The 23898-nt window shown below is 34.3% G+C and overlaps 1 protein-coding gene across 8 annotated transcripts in view; it reads left to right on the top strand.

Moving 5' to 3' along the window:
* Qki (QKI, KH domain containing RNA binding) overlaps nt 1-23898 on the top strand; it is a 93805-nt gene that overhangs the window by 37293 nt on the left and 32614 nt on the right. For all 8 annotated transcript variants that reach the window (XR_007348667.1, XM_048805856.1, XM_048805857.1 and 5 more), the window contains one exon: nt 16215-16358. Coding sequence is in view for 7 of the 8 variants with exons in the window: in XM_048805856.1 (XP_048661813.1) it covers nt 16215-16358 (144 nt within the window). In the remaining variant the exon portion in view is untranslated. The remainder of the gene's footprint in view (nt 1-16214; nt 16359-23898) is intronic.

The following is a 23898-nucleotide window of genomic DNA, read 5'->3' as shown; positions in this document are numbered from 1 at the left end:
ACATCACTCATTTTTCTTGGCTTTCTGAAAGTTGTGTTTTCTAGCATTTTGAGGAAAAAGGTTTTACATTTTAATAAATTTTATCAAAGTTAGCAGAGAGCTATTTCAGTTATTCTTGTGAGATTTACCCAGCTTGGTTGACATTTCAATTGTTCAGCAAAATGAATGCACTTATTTTTATTAAAGAATTACTTATGAAAATATAGGGGTCAGCCAGTGAAATCTGAGTGTACATTTGAGTTCTATGGTTAAAGAAAAGTTCCTTTACCTTGTACAGAACATCTGTAACTGCAGGAAGTTTCATTGTACAAATGAGGAATAATGCTCTTGTATATCACATGATTTGTGATCTTAAAAAGTCTCCACTGTGTAACCTATTTTTTAGATATTATTTTGACCATGTTTTTTAAATCTTGTGCAGTATTTTCAGACAAAATAACTGTTTTCTACAACATCAATCCCATAACACATCCACTATCCATTCAAGCACTTGGTATTTTCTGTAGTAGACTACAGAGTTGTGTAAGAGAAATGAATGTACTTTCAGTAATTTCTGTAAAAGCCCAGTACCTGACACATTGTAGCCCCTCAAGAATGCTAAATTAATGTGACCCTTTGTGTTTTATATTTGAGTTAATCAATGGAACTATTTGGTATATAATTTTGAATTCGTTTTACTGTTTTCCTACATAATTGTAATTCTTTCAACATTACCCATCTTCACTCTTCCCTTTGCTGTCTCTGCTGTTAGCATTGTTCTTTAATATGTGTATGTTTTTATCCCCTGTGATCCAAAAACACATTGCTGTATAGCAAGGACTAAACTGAAAGCCTCATTCAGTTCTGGGATGATTTAAGGCCAAAATGGTCAGGAAGTTGATTATAAGAATGGGTATCGAGTATTGAAACCAGTCTTGTGTAAGTAATCTGGACCTTAAGTGGGCTACATCACCTGTGAATAGGTATGCCTACCATCTAGAAAGTGTTCCTGGTGGTTGGAGGAAGGAGTGAATATGTTCTAATTAAACTGGGGACATGCTGCCTCATGGTTTGAATACTAAGCTATTGATGCTCATATGAAAGAATGATGTTTGAATTGTTAAATAAGAACTTCCAAATTCTATAACCAGCAAAAAAAAAAAAATCTTTAAAATGAAGGTGAAATAAAGCCATTTTGAAATTGAATATAAAAAAAGAAAACTGATTGCCAGCAGATAGCATCAGAAAACACGAAAGGGCATATTACAAGCTAAAGAGAAATGAAGGTAAATGGAAAGTTGGTTACTTAGAAATACTTGGGTAAACAGAAAAAATATATTTTTTCTTCATATACTCTTATTTATTATATATGACTGCTTAATAAAATGACATTATCCTGTGGAGTTTTTTTAAACTAATGTATGTGTAAATATGAGCCCTTCATGGTTACACGGTTTCTGCACTTACGTGATATGGTAAAGTACTTACTCTAAGTAGAACTTGATGTTACAAATTTATATTGTAACGCCCCAGAGCAACCACTGAAAAAATAATGCAAAGAATATGTTTTAGTCAGAACACTGTAGAGGAGGACAAGTTAATTTGGGGCTCATGGTTTCAGAGGTTCAGTCCATACATGGGCAGCTTCATTTCTCTGTGCCCCAGGTGAGGCCAAACATCATGGTGGAATGGAGTGGAAGAGGATGGCAGACAGGAAGCAGAGGGAGCGTTCCATTTACCATAGACAAGAATCAAACCCCAAGAGCACACCTCCAGTGAACTGTCTCCTGTATCTGCACCCCTGCCTACCTGCAGCTACCTCTTAGCTAACCCATGGATTAATGCACCGATGACGTTAAGGCTGTCATAACCTATCATTTCACCTCTAAGCTTTCTTACCTCACACATGAGCTTTGGGAGGACACCTCTTATTTAAACCATAACAGAAGTATAGATAAAAATACACAATAACATAAAATTAACATGTTTTGTAAAATATATTTAGAGAAAATATGTTTGGTAAAGTCTGGAAAGGAAGTTCTGGAACAAAACCATATAGTTGAAATAGAAAGCCAGTAGTAAAAATGATAGCTGCAAAACCAACCAAATCAAAAGTTCTGATAAATAATAGTGGAAGAAATATTTCAATTAAAAAGGCAGAGATTGGCAGGATAAATTAGAAAGATGAAGGTTGATTGAAAATAAGTAGCTTGAAAGAGATATTGCTACAAGACACTAAGCAGAAGTCTGGACTTACTATATTAATATGAGATAAAGGGGGATATTGTATAGTGGTATGTCAGTTCATTAGGAGGATATAACAATCACAAATGTATATTTACCTAATACCAGGGGACTTAATATATGAAGCAATAATTAAAACAGACAGAAATAGACAATTTTACAGTTAAAATAAGATTTTCTTTCAGTGGTTAGTACAACAACAAATAATGACTTAGAAAATCTGAACTTAATGGACTGGGTTTGGCTTGCATGTGCAGAGTCCTGGGTTCCATCTCTAGTACCACCAAAAAGGGCAGAGAGGGGGAGGTAATCTGAACTTTATTATCAGCCACCTTGAACTCACTGGTGTTCATTAGACACTACACCTTACAGTTGCAGAATTCACATTTCTTTTTAAATGTGCATGATAATGTTCACCAGGAACATTACCAAGTGGGGAATATGTGAAAATACAAGATAAGTTATTATATATTTTATATATGTATATATGAGTTCCTGTCATTGATCGTTTCAAAAAAAAAAAGCAGCTGTTAATTACATCAGTAGGTATATAAAAATGTAATTGCCAAACGCAGTGCGTATTCATGATAGATTTAAAGGAAACTTCCTCAGTTTGATAAAGTTCATCTGTGAAATAATATAGTAATGTCATGCTCAACAGTAACACAAAGTGCATTCCTCCTAAGCTCACAAACAAGCCAGGATGTTTGATTTCAACCTTTCCTTTATAGTTTGTGCAAAAGGTCCTGGCAAGTGCAATATGACAAGGAAAAGAAAAGGGCATACAGAACTGAAAGGAAGAAGTGCAGATGTTTCCAGGTATCCTGACTGCTTGTATAGAAAATTTTAGGTGTATGAAAATTCATGTTCAGCCCAACAAAAGCAGATTATAATCCTAAACCTGTATATACCAAAGAACATGGCTTGTAAAATGGAAATTACCAGAACCTTTTGGTAGAAACCCACAGATCCACAGTTGTGCTTTTAGCACAACTCAAAATTAATTGATAGAGCAAGAAGGCATGGGACTCTAAGATATAGATGATCTGAACAGTACAACTAGCCAGACTTGGCCTAATTTAAAACAAAAACACTGAACTCAACAATTACATAATTTTGCATTCTTTAAAAAGTGTATGTGGAATGGGTGCTTCTCCATAAGAAAGCTTCAGCAAATTTCAGAACTCTAAAATTAGTCAGTGGTTTTTTTTAAATTACACTGGAGTTGAGGGGGATATCAGCTGGAAATTAAAAAATGAGTTATAAAAGAAAGGCATGATTTCATTTAAAAATTTAAAAGAACAAAGTAGATCAAGAAGGAAAAGAAGTAAAACAGACTGAAATTGTTGGTAAATAGAAAAATATATTGGATAGCATATTGATGATTAAAGAAAGTTTTTTAAAAAAAATTATCAGTTTTTCCCTCCATCTTGGTTTTCATGCCACATAGCATGTGCAGCAATTTAGAAAGAGTGATCCATTCATTATTCTTCTAGAGCTTGTCTCAAGCTGTTGCAGGTTTTATGTACATTGTTGTGAAGAACTGTGAGGGAGCTGAGATTTTTATCTTCCTCCTAAATTAACAGTTTAGCTTGCTGCCACAGCTTCTTGGTGCTGGCAGAAGACCGGAGCCTTCTGGATCAGAAGCCAAACTTTATCACAGCAAAAGCAGGAACAGAATGTGAGCATTTTGTTTGCGTTGATTCTCTAAGCCCTGGGTTACACAAGACATTGCAAAACAAGATGACATTTTTCATCCCATGGATGTAGTTTTTTCAGAAAAGGAACCTGGAAATAGGGTCCCAGCACCTTATTAGGAAGCAGTGGACATCTCCCCACTCTGGTCTCCTTGACCCTGTTCAGTTGCTTCTGACTCAAATTGAGGAGATACATAAGCCATGCACTCCCACACACTCAGAACATACAGGGTTGCTTGGGATCACTGCAACAGTGGCTAGGCAGGGCCAGCTGTGTCCTATTGCTGCTTCTAAAAATATTAGGTAGGTGACATACAGTAAGTAAATGGAAACAGGAACCAAATGAAAAAGAATACAGATTATTTAAAAATTTGTGAAAAAATACAATGAATAACTTTGGAGCTACAAATTTGAAAACTTGTGTAACTTTAAAAAAGGGTGGTGTTTTCTGATTCAGTAAAATCTATTAAGAAATTCTATCCAGTGCAGTGGCACAAGCCTGTAATCCCAGAGGCTCAAGAGGCTGAGGCAGGAGGATGGAAGCCAGCCTCAGCAAAAGCAAAGCGCTAAGCAATTCAGTGAGACCCTGTCTCTAAATAAAATATAAAATAGGGCTAGGAATGTGGCTCAGTGGTCAAGTGCCCCTGTTCAATCCCCAATACCATAAAAGAAAGAAAAAATTCTAACCTTTTTTTTTTTTTTTTGGTATAAACTAATAAATTTATTTCAATGTTCTTAAGATAGTAAAATTGTCATTTGGTAATTGTGAAAATTCTAAAGTAAAAATAGAGGAGTGTCTTCAGCAGTTAGCTCCTGTTATTTTCATAGTTCTTTTCATTATGGGGTTGGATGAAGGGCAGTTTTAGTATGAGGTGAATGTGTGAATTGTGGGAAGAAGGGGTAGATGGAAAGGAATGCCAGAAAGAATAGGGAGGCATATGAAATTCAAAATGTGATATTAAGGTGGTTGGGTTCACTTATACAAAATATTCCTGATGGAATAAGCATCTGAGAGTGAAGAGGCAGAACTTCAGTCTATTAGAAGACCTATTGTATTGATGTAAGTAAGCACTTAAGTATACAGGACAAAGTGTATTTATTCAGAATATACAAATAATTCACTAAAAATTATTTCTAGGGGCTAGGGTTGTAGCTTAGTGGTTAAGCACTTGCCTCGAATGCGTGAGGCTCTGGGTTTGATCCTCAGCACCACATTAAATGAATGAATGAATGAATGAACAAAACAAAAAATATGAAATGTTTCTAAAGACCACAAATTCAATATAAAAATGAGCAAACAGGCAGATAACAGAACAGAAACCCTATTGAACAGTGAGCATGTTGAAAGCTGCTTCTAAAAATATTAGGTAGGTGACATACAGTAAGTAATACCTTACTAATAATCAAGGGAATGCACATGTGTGTTTAATAAGAGTAACATAACATTCGATGCCCACTGAGTTGTTAAACAACATTGTCCATTATAATAAAAAATGAATAAATTTGCTCAAACAACACTTGATTCAGTATATACTTAGAATTGAAACCGGAATGTTCAAAATTGAAACTGGAATGTTTTGAATTATCTTACGCACTTATCCTGATAAAAATACATTGATGTGACCTTTTTACACAGAATAAGAGAGTAAAATAATCCCTATTGTGAAGAAAGCTTAATTTTGGTTATTGATATTAAAGGATATTATTTTTCTTTAATGAGCAAGCAATAAACATTGAAGTAGTTTAGCTTTTAACATTGAGATTAAATTTTGTGCATGTAAATAAATTGCAATTTATGAGCTGCATATTTTGGAGTTGTGGGTTCTAGTTATTGTGTAATGGCTTATTGTAACTATTCTTTCAGCATGTAATAATTAGAGCAGAATTCTGTTTTTCAAAGCAAATCATGTCAATTTAATTTATAATTTCTTTAACAACAAATATTAATTCTGTATTTTGGCAAGAATACCTTCTAAATGAGCCTAGGAAGGCCCATAACAAATTTGCCATTTTCTCCTCTCCCAAAATGTAAACGGGCTGGGAATGTGCTCACATGATAAAATGCTTTCCTAGAGGGCACTAGGCCCTGGGTTCAATTCCCACCACCACCTCTCTCTCTCTCTCTCTCTCTCTCTCTCTCTCTCTCTCTCTCTCTCTCTCTCATACACATACACACACACAAAAAAAATGTAAATAGGTATTGCCAATTTATTATTGTCATTTATTTTTAGAGTGTCATAATGACAGAAGTAGCCATTGAATTTTTCTGTTCAGAGTTAGGATGTATTGGTGTATGTTTTGCTCTGTTGATAAAATCGGGAGCTGAATGAGGTCCAAAGTTAGTGTTCATTGACATGACTAAATTATTCATTGAAATACCACTGGGATAGTATTTTCTATCCCCTTTCACATTGTTTTCATTTCACTAAACACACATCTCAGTATACAAAATAAGAAGTACTAGGCTGAATTCCTAACTTTAGTATCCTGATCTTGATCTAAAACTTTCAAAGATCAAAAACCACCACCAGAAATAGAACTGTGACATCCTAGGTAATTTGCATGAATATCTCTTTTCCACTTTTACTCTTCTTTTCTGACTCTGGCAGTGTTTCTCAGACTGGCCTTGAACTCCTGGCTCAAGGGTTCTTCCTGAATCCGCCTCCTCAGTAGATGGGACCCCAGGTGTGTGCCACTATGCTTGCATCATCTGTATCTTTTAATCCAGAGAAATAATTGATTATTTTTTAAGTTTTCACTGTGACTTTGATTTTGCAGCTCCTAATTGACGAATTGGAACGTTTCTGATTCCATAGTTATGTTAATATAATGACAGGATAAAGTTGTGAAGTAAAAGAAGGGAAATTCCTATGACCTGGAAGGCATGGCATAGGAGGAAAAGGAGTTCCACAATAACAGCTTGGCCCTGCCTTCAGCATCTTTTCTTTATTTAATCCTTGCAATCCTGTGACTTTTACAAATGACAAAATAAGATTTCAAGAAATTATAATTATTTCACTGTCTCCTTTGCTAGTCTGAGACACTTAAGAGGGCTTGTGTGGCTGCACACTTACCTGTAAAATCTTGTTCACTAGCAAGGTACCTTCTGTGTAGAGGAATTCAGTTAGTATTAAGTAAATAAATGAATGAGATGCTCAGGTTTATAGAGGTATTGAAATTAGGTTAGCATTTGAGTCTGTGTTCTTGTCCTCACTATGTATATAACACTTCTTGGTGTGGGGAGTCACTTTCTTTTGTGTTTCCTTCCACCTTAACCAGTTCTTTTTATTTACTCTTTATTCTACAGTGAGCAGATGCTGATTTAGGGTTTGAAGCAAACTTAGTACTCTATCAGTGAGAAAATATGAATACTTGGTAAATGTTGGCATTATGGAAAGATCTTAAAATACTGTTATGACAAGATAGCACTCTTTATACATGTAGAGATGCATTCCTAAATATTCAGTCATAATGTGTCTTTGATATTGTTTAACAATGATGGATTCAAGATGGCATGAAGGCAGCTATGAATTGATATTGGGGCAATACGAGTACTGTACATACCCATAGTGGCATTAGGTTGAATAAGACATTACAAAGCAATGACAACAAATGATAAAGTTGCTCTTTATCCTCTATCCTACAGTCCTCAACAAGGAAGCAACTTTTGTAATATAATGAGCATTATTGCTCATTTACATTTTGGAAATTCTAATAGCATTAGGCTACAGTCTTAGGTTTGAGAATGTAAAACAGACTATCAGTGGATCTTTCAAGGTAACTCTTAGTTTGTATGTGGTTGTAGCTCAGTGGACTCTGATCTCTATTTTGCATATGTATTTTTTATTTTTACTTAACAGAAGATGGAAAATATTCGGATTTTTGTATTGCCTGCTCTCTATATTTGTATAGATCTTTAATTGAATTTTTCAGGTATTTAATTATTTTCCCTAACCCACATAGAGAAGTACACATGTAGAATGTACAAGAAAATACCATATGACTTAGAAGCTTAGTAATTATGGAGCTAGAATATTTTGTTAAGTGCTGTTTTCAGTTTAAATGTAGCAGTTTAATACCAAATTGTACCTTTATTTTATTTATTTTTCTTTATGTGATACTGATTGAACCCAGAGCCTCATGTGTACTAGGCAAGAGTGCTCTACCACTGAGCTACAACCCCAGCCCCCAAATGTTTTTTAATTGCTTTAAATATGCAAAATATTTTACCGATATTTTATATATTTCTAATATATAAGATACAATAATTTAACGTTGAGTAAAGAATACATAATGTTAAAACCCTATGGATTTAGTAATGCTTTAAAATTGAATTTGTATTGCATTTATTATGCAGCATGAATATGTTATGCTGAATTTATTATGCAGCATGAATATGTTATGAAACTAGTAATTCATTTGTGTAGGCCACTTATTTATAGAATATGCAGCTGTTTATATACATATGAAACAAGTACAGAAATTAATACTCAATAGAAATGAACAGAAATGAAATAAGAGAAGTATAGGTTCAGATCTGTGTGGGTAGACAAGAAATATAAAGCTATTGATTATATATCAAACTCTTAGGTATTTTAGGCATTTCTGAGTACTTTAGGTTAATGTAAAAAGTGGAAATGAAACATCTTTGCTTTCTCGAGACTTCCTATATAGAGTAGTAAAGTTCTGTGGAAGCAAAGTGAGGCACAGGGAGGATAGATAAATTCAGATAGAATGTAGTAACTTGGGAAAATATTTTGGAAGAGGTCGTATTTGAATTCATTTTTCAGTTTTTTTGTTTTTTAATTCCTTTCCCTACTCTTTCAGTCCATTTTGTACAGAGCCTATGAAATAATCATGGTCATAGTTTGTTAAAGATTAAATAAAGGTATATCTTTTTTTAAGCTTTTTTCTTTCTAAAAGTTACATGTAAAAAGTAACTTTGTTTTTATGTAATATTTTAATATATTTTATTGAGTAAGTTAATAAAAACATTTTCAATTTTGTTTTTCTGAATTTTGGTTTATGTTCTTGTCCATTTGTTGTTAGTTACCCCTGCTCCATATTCCTGGTATGTCATCTCCTAAATCATCTGTCTGTGATTTTATTTTATTTTATTTATTTTTTTTTTTAATATTTATTTATTTTTTAGTTTTCGGCGGAAATAACATCTTTGTTTGTATGTGGTGCTGAGGATCGAACCCAGGTCGCACGCATGCCAGGCGAGCGCACTACCGCTTGAGCCACATCCTCAGCCCTGTCTGTGATTTTAGATTGCATTCTGTCCCAGCCATAGTCCATCATGGTTAACATAATTATGCAAAGCTGGATGCTCCTCTGTGTGCTGTCCAGATTTACACAGCTAGAGCTCCTCATAGTTGTGTGATATATGTGCTGCATGTATTTCTGTTTTATAGATGAGAAGCCAAGGCACAAAAATGTGCAAATATTTTGCCCAGGATTTAACAGGTAGTATGTGTGTAAGTGTGCATAGTATCATAAATTACTAAGATTATCAGACCATTACTCAAAATTTTATCTGTGAAAAATCATATTCTAAAGCATTCCTATTGAATTTCTGTGGAATTTACTGTCCAAATAGAATTATCCCAGAAAAATGTAACTTTATGTATAGTGAATCATGTGTGGTCACACTTTTGCTTTCACCTTAAAACCATTGTTACATGAACCTGTGAATGACCTTTACTTGAGATTAAGATTTTTTTCAAATACCATCTTGGTTCTGATTATTGTTTTCAGTCAAATAATTATAATCTTGATTAGCTTTTAAAAAATTATATGTGACTTTTCTTGTCTTCCATGAATTATTGTAGGATCTTCAAAGGCAGAAGCTCATCAGCTTAATGTAAGGTCAAGTGAATCAGTCCATCAGTTTATCTCCCATTGAAATAAAGATAGGTGATTCCATTAATACCTATCTTTAAGACTGTTAAAAGGGCTTCGTAAAATGTTGAGTATGAAGCTCTTTATGCGTTTCTGTTAATAATGTTAATAGCTCTGACTTTATTTCTCAGTCTCTTTTTCTGCTGTGGTAAGTACCAAATACAGGGCACTTAGTAAAGACAGTGGAAAGAATGTGAAGATGATTCTGATTCTATGGTGCTTGTAGCTTTTTTTACAATAATACACATTGAATTGATTTTATCAAAAGAAATAGAACAGAGGAGAATAGAGAGAACACCCTGTCTGGAGTGACCTGGTGATAAATTTCTTTAAAAGATGATTTTTGAAATTGGGAATTTAATAAGATCCGGGATGGAAAATGGGCAGATGTAGGATAGATTAATCTTTTACTTTTTATCAGGGCACTATCAACAAATAATTATTGGTTAATATTTTGAAGCATTGTATCATTTTTTCATTTCTTTAACAATCTTTTTATATTTGCTAGATAGTGGAGAGAATAAAACCAACCATCCAGTATACAAAAATTTCACATGTAAATTAGTGGGATGTGTCTGCGAGGAAGCATTTTGTGCTTTCAGAGGCAGTAACCAACTTATATATATGGGTGATCCTTAGCTGCAGAAACTCAACTGAGTTTCCTCCTAGTCTATTTCCAACCTTACTTTTTTGATAAACATTAGGTAGCTGTTGATCTTTAACTTTGTTGAGAGATGAAATTTAAAAGCACTTGTTCACTTCTGTCTTTTTATGGGAAATTTCATTCATATTTTTTTATTTCAGTCTTCGTGTATCATTGGTCATATTCAGCTTCCCAAATTATCTTGTTCACAATTGTTTGCAGGCACACACTTTTAAGTTCCTCAGGTCTAGACAGTCTCCCTCGGTTTAGTTTTCATTTGGACAGACCAGTATTATTTGGCAAGCACTGGGGAGATACCTTAAGTGTAGTGTGACCATATAGTAATTAGAATTGAATTAGTGGAATTGAGACCCGAAAATGGGGAGGGCCCACCTGATGTCTCCATTATTGTGTCTGCAGGAGTTCAGTGTTCTTGTAATGGAAAGGCATTGGGACTGGTTCTGTTTTCAACTTGGAAAATATTTGGCATCGAATAGTAATAAAAGATCTTTGAATTGGCAAATTGTTTTCCTTATCCTTAACTTAATGAGCATTTGTCAAATGCCTGCTGCCTTTAAAGAATTTCTTAGATGATGATTTCAGTAAACTAAAAATAAAATCATACTAATGTTCATATATTACTAGGAAATAATTTGTTTTGAAATTTTGTTATGGCTCTTAAATTAATAAAAGATTTTTGAGGTCAATATTTATGACTGGAATAAGGAAAGAATTAGACTATATAAAATCTACTTTATGCCGAGTTTCTCAAAAAACAATAAGATATAATTGAAGATGATTATATGTCCAAATTTTAATACTTGGCTTCAGTGCATGTATTCATAATAAAAATGTTGTTGGAACCTCGGTTTGCTTCAATATGTGACACTTTTGAATTCCTTTCCAAGAGATTTTTGGCATATGAACTTTCACATTAAGAGCACAGTAGGGGAGAAGTCTTTTGCTTATTTGCCTGCCTACAAATGTATAATTAAAAGTGTGTCAGCAGGGGTTAGGACAATCAGTGTGCTCTGATGCTTCATGTTATAGAATTACTTTGTTGTTCAAACAGATACTGTAATTAGAGAATAATTTTAAACTTCATCAGGCAGTGACTCATCAAATTTCTTTTTTATCAAAAAAACAATCACAAACAGTAGTTTCTCAAATGATAAGAATTTATTGCTTTTTATTTTTATGTGTCACTGTGTACAACAGCTTTAAAATGAAGTGGATTTTATTTTATTAAAAAGAAATGATATTATTTACTTATGGGCAATATTAATGTCTTAGTAATAATGTTTAAAATATGCATTGTGTTTAAGGCCACATTTTAGTTTTAATAACCTTACCTGTTTAAAGATTGGGGGGATTCTATGTGTTTAAGTTAAACGGCTACAGATTTATCCTTTTTTAATATTTCTGTCATTCAAATTAGATAGATCTCTCATTTAGGAAAAACAAAATTTTGTAGGTGCAAGAGATGTTTTACCAAGTACATTTCTCCCAGTTCTTGATATTCTTCATGACTTACTCAAGAATTTATTTATGGGGAAAGGAGTGGCTTCGAATTAGGAGATAGGACCAATATGGAAAAAAAAAAAATCTTTCATGTATTTCTTTGTCTGCAAAGTTCTCTACTGAATCAAAAATTCTGTGAGAGTATGGCATGCTTAGAATTGCACACAAAAATGTTAATAAGGTTTAAAAAAAAATCTAAACTGGACATGGTGGCATGCTCTTGTGGGAGGAGGGCGGCGGGGAGGGGGAGGCTAAGGTTGGGTGGATGGCTTCAGATAAGCCTGGACAACAGAGTGAGATGCTTCACACACACACACACACACACACACACACACACACGCTGAAAAAAGAATTCTAAAGATTCAAGAACTCTGTTTCTGGTCTTTCACTAATTTATTTTGCTTATCTTGGGGCAGTTTACTTAACTAGGAAGCTGATGTAGGTGATGATGTATGCTAGGAGTTAGTGGCCAAGATGGCAGGCTCTGTTGTGTGATCTGGGTGGAGAAGAACTTTGGTGTAGCTTGGGCAAGCCACATCTGTCTAACAATAACAATGGTAGTCCCACAGTCATATAGTTTAGTTAGGAGGATATAATGACACGGCATATTTTATTGCTTAGCATTGTACTTGATAAGTAGTAAGTGTTCAATAAAAGCTTAGTTGCCGTTATCATGATCACCATCATTGTTCTTATTAAATTTATAATTACCTGAGAGGCTAAGAGTTATTTGAAATTCATTTATGCTTTGTTCATTAAGAATGTACACAATAAATTACCATTAGTAATTATGTCTTTGTTCTTTTATTGGGTGCAAATGGTATTATAAAATTATTTAATATGATACTAAACTTTAATTTACTATATAAAGCTGTTTTCCATTTCCTTGAATCTTCTCATCATTTATTCTGACCTCAACTATCAAACCTTAACTATACATACACATATAGTAATGTTATCTGATTTGTCTTTGCTGTCACATTGTTATATTGAGCAATAACTCTTGTGGTTTTGAAAAGATTTCCTAAAAAAATTGTTTTCATTCCCATTTTCTTCTTTCTTTGTGGGTTTGTACATTTTAAATTCTGATTTTCTTAAGTTGGCTTTTAAATTCTTGAATTAAGAGTGTACACTTTTGCCAAGGTACTTAGCAACTCAAATTTATTCCTTCTGTAAAGTGCAGTGGCAAATTATACTGCAGCTTTGTTCTGTGTTTCTATAATGCAGGTAATATCTCCTTTTTAAGTTCTTTGGTTTTTTTCTTCACCATTGTATAAATGTTTCATGGCAAGTCACAGTTTCAGCTTTTATGCTAAAGCTTTTCTGTCTTACTCTAAATTATTAATGTTCTTTAGTTATCCCTGTGTAGTATTTATGTGCTCTACTCTTAAACACATACTTAATCTCACTAAACACAGAATAGCCTTTAATTGTCTTTAATTACTAATTAATACATATTATGTTTATATAAAATATCAGTTGTGGTTTGATTTGATTTTTTTTTTAATCTCTGGCATTTGCCTGTGTCTTTGAATGCCTGTTAATTTCTGATTAGTTATCAGATAGTACGTGTGGATATTTTTATATTTCTATAAATACCCTTCAGCTTTGTTCTGGGACAGTTAAGTCATTTGGAAAGTTTGGTCCCTTTAGGTTTTGGCTTTAAAATTTATTTGAGCAGCACTGGAACAGTGGGCAGACTAGATTTAATTGTTGCCTTTACTATAGCAAGACCCTTTAGTGTACAGTTTCTGAATCCCAGGAAGTCTTTTCAGTCTGACTCCATATGAAAACTAGGCCCTTTGTTACCTTGAGTCCTGGAAGCAGTTTGTTTTATAAGCCTCTGGAGTTTCCTGCCAGGCTGCACTGGTGTTTTTGGGTGGAATGCTCTGGGCATTTGGCTGTTCCCCCGTGTGGTTGTACAGTACTTGGTTGTGTGACCCCAGCTGTGCTAGTCTTTTCCACTCAGGGAGAAGTCAGTCAGGGAGGGCTCACTTGTGTCTCCGCCCCAGGTCTTTTCATTGTCACTGATCTTAGCTGCCTGATGTCTATTGGCTTAAAATTGTTGTTCATTTGTTTTACTTGCTTCTAGTGGGATTATACATTTGGTTCTTATTTTTCCTTGGCTGGAAGCAAAAATCCCTTATGATGATGGATTTAGACAAAAAGGCACACTTTCAGTATATACCAAATAATGCCAGTAACTAGTCCATGTAAAAACACAAATTTTGGTGGGAAAATATTATTAGCAATCTTGAACATTAAAATTAACATTTGTGTTTAAAAATTGAGCAACAGTGAAAATATTTATGCACATTTTATATTCTTCGCAGATGACCCCATAGTTCCCAGTTCTTGATTGAACTGGTTTCTCATTTAGTTTTTTCATAGTGCTTCCTAGGGGAAAATGAATCTCTTATAGTTCTATTATTTACTTTCTAAGTAAATAATAAATAGAACTATAATATCTGTATCAAAACTTTTTTTTTTCAGTACTAAGAATTGAACTCAGAGCTTCCTGTGTGCTCGGCAAGCAACTCTACCACTGAGTTACATCCCCAAACTTTGTTTAAAAAAAAAAAAAAGTATTTCAAGACGGGGTCTTGCTAAGTTGTTCTGACTGGCCTTGAATTTGTAATCGTCCTATCTCAGCCTTCTGAGTAGCTTGAATTATAGGCATGTGCCACTGTGCCTGGCTTTAGAACATCTTAAATTGAAGGAAAAAAATGATTTTCTAAATGACCACATTATTTATTTTTAAATAATCACATTATTTATTAATAGCATCTGTGTTTTCTTGGGGGCCATTCAAGTTCTAAACCTCAGAATCAGATTGGACACCGCCACCTTCTTATACTCTGCTGAGTTTTTCAGACTTGCTTTTTGTAATAGCAATGATAGACCTAGCTTTGTGCATGTGTATCATTACTAAATGGAATGGGGTGTGATCTAATGTTGAAACAGACATACTTTGAGCTAGTAGTTCATAAGTGTCAATAGATGTGATTATAGCTCCAATTCCCTGAAATTTCACGTATCCTGGATCTTGTGAGTCCACTCTACTGCCTCCTATACTTGGGGAAACATGAATGTTCTTATCTCTTATAACATGTAGATACATTTTCCCACTGAAGATATTAGCTGAAAATAAAGTAGAAGTACATACTTAACTGTTCAGACATTTCTGTCCTCATTGGGTAAGCTCATTCATGTGAGTTGTACAAAAGTTGTATCCTTATACCAGTTTTATTTTCTTGGATTGGAATCTCACATTTAGTAAAATAAATACATGAGTAGATTCAAGATAGAGGTCTAATAACAACAAAGGTAATATTTATTGTTTGTTTGTGGTACTTTGGTCTGAGCCACATCCATTTCTGTATAACATTTGTATGTTACCTATTTATAAATTTATATTCTTTGTTTTTTATGTTTTAAAATTTATAAATTGTATTTGCATTATCTCTAAAACTTAAAGCAAGAATTAGCTCTGCAATTCTGAAATGACCCAATTTAGATAATAGGTTTTTGTAGTATGCTCTTCCTAGTTAGTTCTCCCTGTGGTGTCAAGGTATCAGTGTGAGGGTCCTCCTCACTAGGAGACTAGACGTCATTAAGGAAATTGGGCACATAGTGTCTGAAAAACTGTATTCATTACTTGATATAATGAAAGAGAGGCCTTATAGTTGATTTTAAAAAAGTCTAATGGAAATATAGTTATAACTTATTATTTCTTGTGGATTATAATAAAATGTTTCCATAATTATTACTTCAAATACTTAAGTGTAATACTTCTTTTACACTATAATGTCTTGTTTGCAAAATATTTTTTTCTGCTGTTGAGTACAACTAATGTTATTAAACAATTGTGATGAAGTGGAAATTTTAACTGAGTTTGAGAATTCTTTGATTCATTTTTATACTGACTGTTTATTTCCCGTGTGTTCTTTGTAAGTGACGTGCTTAATCTTGATGACTTTCTGTTTACTCATAAGTAATTTATAGAAATAACATGCTTCTCAGAGTGTTCTTCATGGTAATCTATGGATGATGCCATATGTAAGTTTCTTCATTTTGGCCAGGAAAATAATTCAGAAGGTTTCTAATGTTATTTTAGCAAAATAATGCAAACATGACTTAAATTGTTGGCAACAGATTCACAATATGAAGGATACACTCTCTTTAAAGAAAAATAATTGTAAGAGTGTAATTTGTAAATTTTTTAGGAGGAGCAAAATAGAGGCAAACCCAATTGGGAGCATCTAAATGAAGATTTACATGTACTAATCACTGTGGAAGATGCTCAGAACAGAGCAGAAATAAAACTGAAGAGAGCAGTTGAAGAAGTGAAGAAACTACTGGTACCTGCAGTAAGTAATAATTTCCAAATCTTAGATTTGGGCCTTATTTCCTATCTTCAGTTTAATTTTAGATTATCATAATATTTATCTGTTTTTTATTATTGTTGTTGTTACTGTTTTGGTACTGGGAATTGAACTGATGGGAATGCTACCACTGAGCTACATCCCATCTCTTTTTATTTTAAGTCAGAATATCAGTAAGTTGCCCAGGCTGACCTTGCATTTGGCAATCCTCCTGCCTCAGCCTCCTGAGTCTCTGGGATTACAAGAATGCACCACTATCCATGGTTTTGTAATGTTTATCTTAGTAGACAGACAATGGGTTATTATTTGGTAGAGATTTTTATTTAACCACAAAATAAAAATATATTAACTCATTAAATATAACAAGCAAACATGGATATTGCTCAAATCCTTAAATGGGAAAGTCTTTATTTTTGGAAAGGAATTGATATGGGGGGGAAGCAAATTTAGTTAATAACCTCTCCTTCTCACAAATAATATTCACCTGCTGAATCTTTTTTTTTTCTTTCTTTCTTTTTTTAATGGTACTAGGGATTAAACCCAAGGGCGCTTTACCACTGAGCCATATCCCATTCCTTTTTTTTGTTGTTTTGTTTTATACTCCCAGGAACAATTTTTTTTAATTTTTATTATTGGTTGTTCAAAAAATTACATACTTCTTGACATATCATATTTCATACATTTGATTCAAGTGGGTTATGCACTCCCATTTTTACCCCTTATACAGATTGCAGAATCACATAGGTTACATATCCACTGTTTTACATATTGCCATACTAGTGTCTGTTGTATTCTGTTGCCTTTCCTATCCTCTACTATCCCCCCTCCCCTCCCCTCCCATCTTCTCTCTCTACCCCCTCTACTGTAATTCATTTCTCCCCCTTGTTTTTTTTCCCCTTTCCCCTCACTTCCTCTTATATGTAATTTTGTATAACAATGAGAGTCTCCTTCCATTTCCATGCAATTTCCCTTCTCTCTCCCTTTCCCTCCCACCTCTCATCCCTGTTTAATTAGTTGTTCTCCTTATATCGAAGAAGACATTTGGCTTTTGTTTTTTAGGGATTGGCTAGCTTCGCTTAGCATAATCTGCTCTAATGCCATCTATTTCCCTGCAAATTCCATGATTTTGTCATTTTTTAATGCAGAGTAATACTTCATTGTGTATAAATGCCACATTTTTTTTATCCATTCCTTTCTTTTTTTTTTTTTTTTGGAGATAGGGTCTCACTAGATTGCTTACTGCTTCACTAAGTTGCTGAGGCTGGCTTTAAACCTGCCATCCTCCTAAGCCACTGGCATTACAGACTTGCAACACCATAGCTAGCTGAATCTTTTTTTTATTATAGGGAAAAATGTAAGTACAACATCAATATAGTGATGGCAAGCATTTGGGGGGAGGAGCAAGTAATGAGTGTGCAAAAGTCTATGCAATTCATGCTGGATGAGCTGAGTTAGCATAATATTTGACTTGTCTGTGGTACCATATCATTGTTTCCCACAGAAAGGTTAATGTTCATTAGTAAGACTTTTCTGTAATAAAATGCTTTTTTAAATAAAAATAAAAGCTAGATTTTACTGATATACCAGGCAACATTTTGAGCACTTTTCATACTGCACTGTTATTTCTAAAATATTGAAAAACTATTAAAGTTATATTTAAGAGTCCGAGATAAGTGAAAGTAATTTTGGATAGTGACATAAGAAATTATCCAGACACCTTTGTGTTCTCCAAATTATCCCCAAACCCTTCCATTTTCTGCCAGTTCTTCCCTCAGCTGTTTCTCATTGTTGCACATCTGTTTAGTAACATTAGAAATGATAATGGAACTATTGATTACCCGAGTATTAGCTTTCAGTGGGAAATGAAAAATAAATTATTATTAGTTTTCTGTGTCATTATCAAAATGTTTTTTCATTAAGAAAAAAAGAAACTAGAACTACTGCTTGTATTGTGTCCAAAAAAAAGTCTGTTAAAAAAAATCTGTTAGCAGATAACTGCTGTTTTTTATTTTCCTGATAATCTGGAAGTTAATTCACAAATCATTAACATTTTATATTAATTTGACAAAATTAAAAACTTGAGTTTCATTTAAGTTTTATTGATAGTTATGGAAGGAATATATGCAGACAGGTTAAATGGAAACTAAAATTTATATTTACACACCATTAAACCATCTTCCTCCTTTTCCTTAATATTAAAAGCTGCATAGAAAAGGAGATTTTCAAGAATTTAATAAGTTATTAGTTTTATGATCAGAAGCTGTTTTTAGCCTTAAACTTTATTGATAAGTATATCCAAAACTACAGAGTTCATGTATTATACTAAACAAATAAGTTTATCTAGTAAAGCCAATAAATCAGTGTATAATAGCAGTATTATCAACCAATTAGATTATTTTAATCATCTTTCAATAAGTTTCTTTAGTTCTAAAAGGTAATAACCTGGGAAAGAGTATTGAATTAAAAGCTGTGTTTTCTTGAGAAAGTTGTTACTAATTTCTCTGTATTTACTTACATACAAGTTACAGTTGGAGCAAAGATCTTGAAAAACCCTGTTATTTCAAAAATTGTCTTCCGGGTGAACCCTCACTTAGCATGTCTGAGGCCTTCGGTTTGATCCCTACCACTATCATCAAAAAAAAAAAAAAAAGCCTCGGAATATGTAAACATGGAAATAGATTTTTTTAAGAAAATTTATACATATCTTAGAGGAAATGATGATAAATTTATATCCTGTGGAAGTATTTTTAGGATTACTGTTATTAAACAGTAATAATTTCAAGGAGCATAATTTAAAATTATTTTCTTTTTGTAATGAAATATTCTTAGAGTTTCAGATAATAGAATAAAAATAACATACTCTATGGTATGAGTTCTATACAGTGACTTAGACTTGCAATAATTTTTATTATTGTTCACTTTATTGATTATGTATATTATAACCTGGATGCTCTATTATAGAATTTATTTAATTTAAGCTGAATGCTGTTGTACATTTGTGATGATGATACCAAGAAAAATAGAAATTTAAACCAAAGAAAAGCTTTACTATCCTTGGCTTTTGCATAATTGACTAATATCATTAAACTTAGCCAGAAAGAAAATGATGTTTGATTTAAATGCCATTAAATGTCATTTATATTAACATGTGAGTAAATCCTTCTCGTGTTAAACGAAATTCATCATGATATAACATTGAGTGCTATGCTGTGGACATTTTGTATGTCATACCAAATGTTGTCTGGTCATATCAACTTCTGAAACTTAAAAAATGGTCAGTTCTAGTTGTAGGGTTTTGGGATCTGTTATCATGGGGACGCCAGTGATCATTGAAGTAATCTAGCCTCTATCACCTAAAACAATTTAAGGCACCTGATTTAATTTTCTTTAAGCAGTTTTTTTCTATGGCACTAAGCTACAAAGTCATGATGTTAATTTTTCTCTCTTTCCTATTCTTTTTTTTGTTTTGTTTTTGGTGGGGAGTGGAATCACAATGTCTAGTTTGTGAGTTCGTTGTTTTAAATTCCCCTCTGATTGTATTCTAGTATACACTGAAGTTGATGGGCTTTTTGCTGGAAATAGTTGTAGAACCAATTTTCATAGTCTGATATTACACATTTGGTAGTCTGATATAATTATCTTACTTTGATATAAGGATTTGTAATGAGAATACCATGGCATCATTGTTGACTGTTGTAGACCTACTTTTCCAACCCACATCATGTGTTCTTCCACAGTATACGTGTTCCCCTGATCATAGCAGACATCATAAACATTGTAGTATCTTCTTTCCCTGTTTAACCAGAAAGCTATAATCTCTTGTCTGGCAAATTATTTTTATTTCTAGTACTTAACACAATGCCCAGCATATAGTAGTAACATAGTAAATATCTGAAAAATGAATGAATAGTTGAATTTTGTAATAAGGTTACTATGTTAGATTTCTGTTAATATAACAAATAGCTGAGATGAATAACTTATAGAGAGAAAAGGTTAATTTTGCTCGTGGTTTTAAAGGTTTCAGTACATGATCAGGTGAACCCATTGCTTTTAAGGCCTCTGGAGTATCAGATGGCAATGGCATAGAACCCATGGCCAAGAAAACCTACTCAGACTATGTCCAGGAATCAAGACAGGAAGAGGAAAGTGTGAGGTACTGCTGTTCCCTTGGAGAGCGTGCCATCAGTGATATAAAGAAATCCCAGTAGCACCACTCTAGGGACCAAACCTTTGTCACATGGTACTTTCGAAGACTTTTAAGATTCAAACTGTAGCATTCTCCCCATCTCCCAAAGGTTTGGAGTCTTAACTTTCAGCATTTTTCAAAAGTTCTAGGCTAAAATCTCACCCAAGTCTTAAGGCAAACTCAGTTGTGAGTGCCTATAGAAATAAAAAACAAATTATACACTTTTAATGTACGATGTTGGGACAGGCACAATGTATACATTCTCATTATAAAAGAGTAAGAGAGGACTAGAAAGGAAGGATCACACTAAAGTAAGACTGACAGTAGGGCAAACGTTAAATCCTATTGTTCTTTGTACAACATCTGGGACACATTGGTGGAATGTGTTCCCAAGGACTTAAAATAGCATTGTAACTTTGCAGACACACCTCCACATGACCATTTCCTAGGGCTGCCTCTTCTTGTTGCATGTAGCTTCCCCTGGCAGATGTCCTGTGTTGCCAACACCTATGTCTTCCTGGGATCTACACTGCAACTTTAGCTTCACCACCACAGTTCCTTGCATCCTCATCAGGGTCTGCTTGCAACTCTTGGATTTTGCATGATTGCAAAACCAGCATCACAGACAACACCAGGATCTGCTGCTAGTTGTTCTTCTACCTTAAAATTTTCTTTGCCAAATAAAGTAGTCTGTCACCTTCAAGTTCAGCCTCCCACAAAATTTCAGGACATGGAAAAGATGCAGCCAGATTTGTAATAAGGGTGTACTCTTATCCAGTTTTCAGTAGAATCCTCATTTCCATCTGAAAACGTCAGGATTGCCTTTGCTGTATGCCTTTTAATCGGCATTTTGGTCCTTTCGGCCCTCACCAGAGTGACATGTTAGGCTCTACTTAACAGCATTCTAGGCTTTTTCTAGCTTACTACTTCAAAACTTTTCCAAGCTAATCCTATAATCCACATGTTCTGGTATCTAGTTATAGTGATGGCCTGGGCCACTCAGCTTTCTATCACTTGACAAATACATGCTTTAAAAACCTTTTGGTTCTCTGCTACTCTTGAGAGCACAGTGTCAAACATACCCTTACCCCATCCCACCCCACCCTACCCTGCCCCACCCTACCCTGGTCCTGGAGGCTCTTTCATGATTTGGCATAACTTTTTAGGCTTCATTCTGCACTGTCCTTAAAGTGCATACATCCACACTGTATCCACAGGCTGAATTGTTGTATTTATTTGAATTCCTTGAATCTTCACTCTTTTTCTTATCTCTGGCCTTTGGTTAAATTCATCCATCAGATTTCATTGCATGCTTACTTAGGCTAGATAACTGTTTTTGAGAATACAGAAAGTGTAAGTAAAACTGACAAAAAGTACCTGCCATCATGAAGCTTACCTTTGGAGTTTGATTACTGACCGTAAGTAGAATAAAGACTAACTGTATTGAAGCGTTAATCAAGTGGTGCAATGAAAGCAGGACAAGGCGGGTAAAGAAATACTGATTCAGGAAACAATACTTTATTAGATGATGATTAAAAAATGCCTCTAAGGTAACATTTGAAGGGAAAAAAAATGGAACTGAAACATGGTGCAGTCATTTCTATAGCCAAGGAATTTTCTAAGCAAAGAGAACTGAAAGTGCAGTGATCCCGAGACTTGTTTGTAGACAGTCAGCAGGCTGGAGAGAGGTGGGAGGTCAAGGCCAGAAAAGGGGAGGATGAACTTGCAGATTGCTAGTTTTTCTGAGATGAGAAGTAATTGGAGGAATTTGAGGAGAGGAATGACATGGTCTAATTTATATTTCAAAGGATCATTCTGGCATCTGGCCTGAGAGTAGGCTTTGAGAGTAGTAGTGAAAGTGTAGATGCCAACAAGGAATGTTTGCAGTTTAAGTTGGAGATTAAAGTGACTTTGGACTAGAGATGGAGTAGTGTTTGGATTTTGGATTTACTTTGGAGGTAGAACTGACTAGAATTTTGATCGATTGTTTGTGATACTATATGTGATGACTTGAAGTAGTTGAAGATATCTTTTTATTTATGCTGTTCCAGGAGCAGGTTTGGGAGAGAAGTTAATAAGTTCAATTTAGAAATGTAAAAATCGAGACATCAAATGTTGAAGTACATTAGGTCAGAACAAGAAAATTTGGAGCCATCACATCAAAAGCCTTTAGAGCTGTAGGACTATATGTGATTATACATACCAGTTGGTAATAGGTAAAGAAGAGAAGTCTGAGGCCTGAAGTTGGGACACTTTCTGAGTCTTGTCAGGAAGAAGAAGAAGAGGGTCCAGCAAGGGTGGACATGAAGGAGGAGAACCTGAGATGAGAGGAAAACCAGGAACCAGTCCTGGGAGTAAAGACATCTTCAAGGAGGAGTGGTTACTCATGTTGTTGAAGATGGTTCCTGGGAAGAGGGAGTTGACCCTTGGCTTCATTCTTCACTGTCCTTAAAGCACATACATACATCCACACTGCACCCACAGGCTGAATTGTTGTATTTATTTGAATTCCTTGAATCTTCACTCTTTTTCTTGTATTTTGGACTTCTGATGTAAATTCAATCTCTAAAGAGTAACAAACAGGCCAGGTAGTGCTTCTTAGTGTGTTGACCCCTAGTTTTGTTTCCTTTGAAACAGTTAAAAAGATTCATTGGCCTGGGATCAAGAAAAAATGGCAAAAGAAGAAGAAAAACTGGGGTTTTTTGTTTGTTTCTAAGATTTCATTATTTATGTAAATAATGCTTCTAGTACCTTGGCTTCTCTGTTCCTTTATTGCTTCCCCATCCATGATCTTCTCCTGCACCCAGCTTCAGTTACCCACAGCCCAGTATCCAGAAATGGACATTTTATTTCTCATTGAAGTGGTTCTGCATAAATCTGACAAGCACTGTTGGAGTTTGTCAGCACTTGTATATATACACATGTAGAATTAGTAGAATTACTAGGACACCAAGTGCATTTAAAAGTTTATTGCTTATTAAAATTTCTGTGATAACTTCCAGAAAACATATATCAATATAGTCTTTTTCTGTGGACAGTGGGTGTTTGGGAAACTGGGGACTGAACCCATGGGCACTTTACCACTGAGCTACATCCCCAGCCCTTGCATTTTTTAAGACAGGTCTCACTAAGTTTCTGAGGCTAGCTTCAAACTAGGAATCTTTCTGCCTCAGCTTTCTTAGTTGGTAGAATTACAGGTACCAGCCACTGTTGCCTGACTCAGTATCCAATCTTGCCAGTATTGCACGAAAATGCCTGTTGCCCAACAATCTCAAATCCTGGATATAATCAAGCTTCTAAACCTTTCCTTTTCTGATAACCTTTTTTTTTTTTTTTTAA

Source organism: Marmota marmota, unplaced genomic scaffold (assembly GCF_001458135.2).
Source record: "Marmota marmota marmota unplaced genomic scaffold, marMar, whole genome shotgun sequence".
NCBI classification, from domain to species: domain Eukaryota; kingdom Metazoa; phylum Chordata; class Mammalia; order Rodentia; family Sciuridae; genus Marmota; species Marmota marmota.
Note: the sequence above shows the minus strand (reverse complement) of the source record. Positions and strands in the feature narration are given on the sequence as shown.